Here is a 4119-nt window from a genome sequence, read left to right on the forward strand (position 1 = left end):
CGGTCTGTGCTCGGAAGCAACGCTTCCATTTAAATGGCTAGACTAGATATTGGGGAGCCTGATGCCCCGCAGGCTAGTCACAGCGTCTCTCGCTAGCAGAGAGTGATTGGCTCCTTAGAAGCTGCTCCGCTGTGATGGAGGGAACAGCACAGATACGGGGAGCTGGGGGCAACGTGAGTGTTCCCAATGCCACACTAGTACACTGTGCCTAAAAGCCCAACAGTCCCATGTGACAGCCGCTGGGCAAACCAATCGAAATGTTCAGACGTTTATGTCCCGAAAACTCTAAAATGTAAATCAATTTCGGCGTTGTTGAAAAAATCTACGACACACTCGCTAGTCGAGCCGAAATATTTCAACGCAATGGATTCGGTGAGCGATCCCCACTACTCTACACTAACTAGGTACCGAATGAAATATTTCGTTGACGTTTATTTCTATGTTTCAGAATAAAAGTCTGAACATTAAAACGACTTGCTGACTTGTTCTCCGGTTTCGCCAGCTGCTTTCACATAACGGCTAACTCTCCCCTAAAAGAGTGAGCGGACTCGGCTAGGCTAAAGGTGTTTTTATTCGTTTTTTTATAAAAAACTCAACACCATGTGTACAATCAATCAACAATCAACAATCAAACAATCAGACATTTCAGACAATCAGACATTTTAGACATTTCAGACAATAATTCATTGTTGTTGATTCATTCAACAACAACCAACATTTACATTCAACTAACTAACGTGTCCAGTGTTCGGTGTAGTGTTCAGTGTTCAGTGTTCGGTGTCCAGGTTCCAGTGTCGGGAGGAGTAAGGGTGAAAAAACCTGCGGCTGTGCATCCAGGAAAATCCCCCTGCAGCCCTCTAGTCGTAGAGCGACTACTATCCAGTTTGCCCACCAGTGCAAGGCTAAAGCTAGGCTAAAGGCAACCAGGGTCAGTATAGAACCACTATGTCGTCCACATCAACGTTTTGTGAGGCTACCCCCAATTGGACATACGTCAACCTCAACAAGGCGGTGGTTGTGGCTGCCACGGCGTATAGCAAGGGGGTTATGATGGGTTGTTGAGGGCCATGGAACATAAAGCATCAGAGTGTTATTATGGGGTGTGTGTGTGCGGTCGCCGTGGGAGACTTACTGCAGTTCTGCTCGTCACTCCCGTCGGGGCAGTCGCTAAAGCCATTACAGCGGAAACGTCCGATGATGCAGTGGATCCCGCTGGCACAGGCGAAGAAGGTGGGGACGCACTTCGACTTGACCTTAGCTGTGTGTGAGAGAGAGAGAGAGAGAGAGAGAGAGAGAGAGAGATGAGAGAGAGAGAGAGAGAGAGAGAGAGAGAGAGAGAGAGAGAGAGAGAGAGAGGAGAGAGAGAGAGAGAGAGAGAGAGAGAGAGAGAGAGAGAGGGAGAGAAGAGTGAGGTTACTCTATCAGAGGATGACGCTGCCATTGGAATAGTTTTGTTTAATAGATAGGCTCTATTTTAATTCAGGGAATGAATGGGGGCACACTTCGACTTGACCTTAGCTGTGTGTGTGTGAGAGGGAGGGAGGGAGGGAGAGGGAGGGAGGGAGAGGGAGAGGGGGGGGAGAGAGAGAGAGAGAGAGAGAGAGAGAGAGAGAGAGAGAGAGAGAGAGAGAGAGAGGTTACTCTATCAGAGGATGACGCTGCAATTGGAATAGTTTTGTTTAACAGATTTAATTCAGGGAATGATGTCATTGTTTTATATATATATATATATATATATATATAACATATATATATATATATATATGTTACGGTACATGTGGGAATACGGTACATGTGGGAAAAATAGGGTTAGGTGCTAGGGTGCTATGGTGCTAGGGTTTGGGTTAGGGTTAGGTGTTAGGGGGTAGGGGTAGGGTTAGGGTTAGGGTTAGGGTTAGGGTTAGACATGCCAGCATGTATCAAGTCTACGTTTTATGCTGCCATGTCCCCGGAAATGCTGACATAAACCGTTTCCCACATGTATGTATATCTATATATATATAGTTATAAGTTCAAATAGTTAGACTGTATGCCAAAAGTCAATGAAGTCATCCTTCCTAGCCGTATCTGCAGTGTCTATCTGCACATGCCGGGTCCTCAGGCAGGAGATCTAATGGTAAGAGCCAGAATGCTAAAAAACTGTTCCGAAAGGAGACAAAAAAAGCAGACAAAGATAAAGAATAGGGGGGGGAGCAAATAGTTTAGAAGAGTGTTTGTATCGATCCACCATCGATCACTCCCAAAGCAGGTCTGAGGGCTTATCTCAGTGGACAGCAGGGAGATTGACGAGCCTCCATCCCATCGATGCTACCCGTTTAACAGTGCTGTAGCTCCCTAGCTTCGACTCACACCCATCGATCCTCCCCTCTCTGAAGGACAAAACTGAAGCAAGTGATACACCAACAAAGACAGAGACATCAACCAAGAAAGGTCTTTTATTTGAGAGTGAGTAACCATGTATGTTTATGTACCATAACTGGCACCACGGGCCTAGTTTTCTTGGTAGTTCTTTTTTCTTTTCTTTTTTTAAGTTATTTTTTCTGAGTGGGGCAGTCCCACTCATATTTTCATTTTTATTGTGACAGAGACAGTAGAGATTTGACAGGAAGGATGGGTGAGAGAGAGAGAGAAGGGATGACATGCAGGATATGTCCGCGGCCGGAATCGAACCGGGAACCCTGCGGTTACATGGTCCGCTACGCCACCTAAGCGCCCCTTTTCTTGGTAGTTCTACCTGAATTTATGAATAATCGAATACAACGTTATTTTCAGGATGGAATAAAGAAAACACACATCGGACTGGTAGACACATGACACATCTCAATATTTATGCTCAGATCTGATTGCTCCTCTTTATATATGAATGTGTTCATTCCCTCATAAGAACTTGCTCTACTAAATCAGACGTCCTATTGGGAGACTATGGGGAGCGAGCTGTCTTTCTGTCTAAGCAGAGCAACGGCCTCAAGACACTGCGCATGGTGGCTAAAGATGAGAATGCAGGTGGGCAAACTGTCAACAAACCAACAACCAGTTAGCCACCAGTGTCTGGGCACAAGCACCTACATACAGTACTGTACCTCACAGCCAACTCTGAAAGCCATTGTACTGTACCAAACTAAGCCATGTGAAACCCACACAACCCCTGCAGCGAGAAAGAGAAAGAGAGAGAGAGAGAAAGTGGGAGGAGAGGGAGGGCAGTGAGTGGGTACACAGAGCATTTCTCAACAAAACCCCCTAAACATCTCTCTGTGTTTTTCCCCCAGACTGAATACAAAGGGCAGCATTGGCTTGTCCATTGGCTTGGCATTGCGCCACCTAAAAGCCAGGGGCACAACACATTTTCCCCCCCACAATCCATTGTGGCGGACTGATTTATGAGTTCTTTCAAGTTGTGGCGATTATGTGTGTGAAGAGGCAAGGGAGGGGTAGGCATAACAACCGGCGAAGGAGTTTGAAACCCCCGTCTTCGAGCTGTAATGTAATCCCCCCCCCCCCCCCCCCCCCGAAACGCAGGAGGGCCTGGTATGTGGTTGTACAGTCTAACAGTCTACCAAGTCTTTGTTTACCTCTGAAGCAAGAGGCCTTGAACGTTAAAACACATTCTGCATGGTATATATCACATTCTCTGGGGAAAGGAGAAAGACACAGTGTGGCTTTGAGCTAAATCACTACATAAAAAGAAAAGTTGCAAACAGACCTAGCTGTGTAGGTATAAATAGAAAGGCATTTGACCACAACAAAACAATGAAAGAACTGGAAAAAAGGGTTTCTTTCTTCTTGTCCTCCCTCTCTCCAGAGTCCCCCCCCCCCTTCCCAATGTCAGCATGGGGGGGGGGACAGGGACAGGGACGACAATAACAATAAAATGCTCCTGTCTGTTTGTCAAAGATTATGTTGGACTGGTAATGTATTTATGTGCTGTCCTCTGACAGCCAGACCGGAAACCCAAGATCAAGTGGCCAAAGGCCAGCGACAAGGATTCATGGAGAAGCTTCGACGAAAGCTTACATACCACCCTCCAGAACAGTCTAAGAGGCAGCACAACGTCCAAGCTGAACATCTTCGGCCATATCATCTATGAGGAAGGCAAGGGAAGATTTGGAGAGATGCCTCAGA

The 4119-nt window shown here is 46.4% G+C and overlaps 1 protein-coding gene across 1 annotated transcript in view; it reads right to left on the reverse strand.

Annotated features, from left to right (window-relative positions):
- ldlrad3 (low density lipoprotein receptor class A domain containing 3) overlaps positions 1 to 2355 on the reverse strand; it is a gene marked incomplete at both ends in the record, with an annotated part of 43870 nt that extends 41515 nt beyond the window's left edge. The window contains 2 exons of the mRNA XM_080539192.1: positions 1133 to 1258; positions 2352 to 2355. Coding sequence (XP_080395318.1) covers positions 1133 to 1258; positions 2352 to 2355 — 130 coding nt within the window. The remainder of the gene's footprint in view (positions 1 to 1132; positions 1259 to 2351) is intronic.
- Between the last annotated feature and the right edge of the window lie 1764 nt (positions 2356 to 4119).

The sequence above is a fragment of the Nansenia antarctica genome, assembly GCF_963989245.1.
Source record: "Nansenia antarctica genome assembly, chromosome: 9".
Classification (NCBI taxonomy): domain Eukaryota; kingdom Metazoa; phylum Chordata; class Actinopteri; order Argentiniformes; family Microstomatidae; genus Nansenia; species Nansenia antarctica.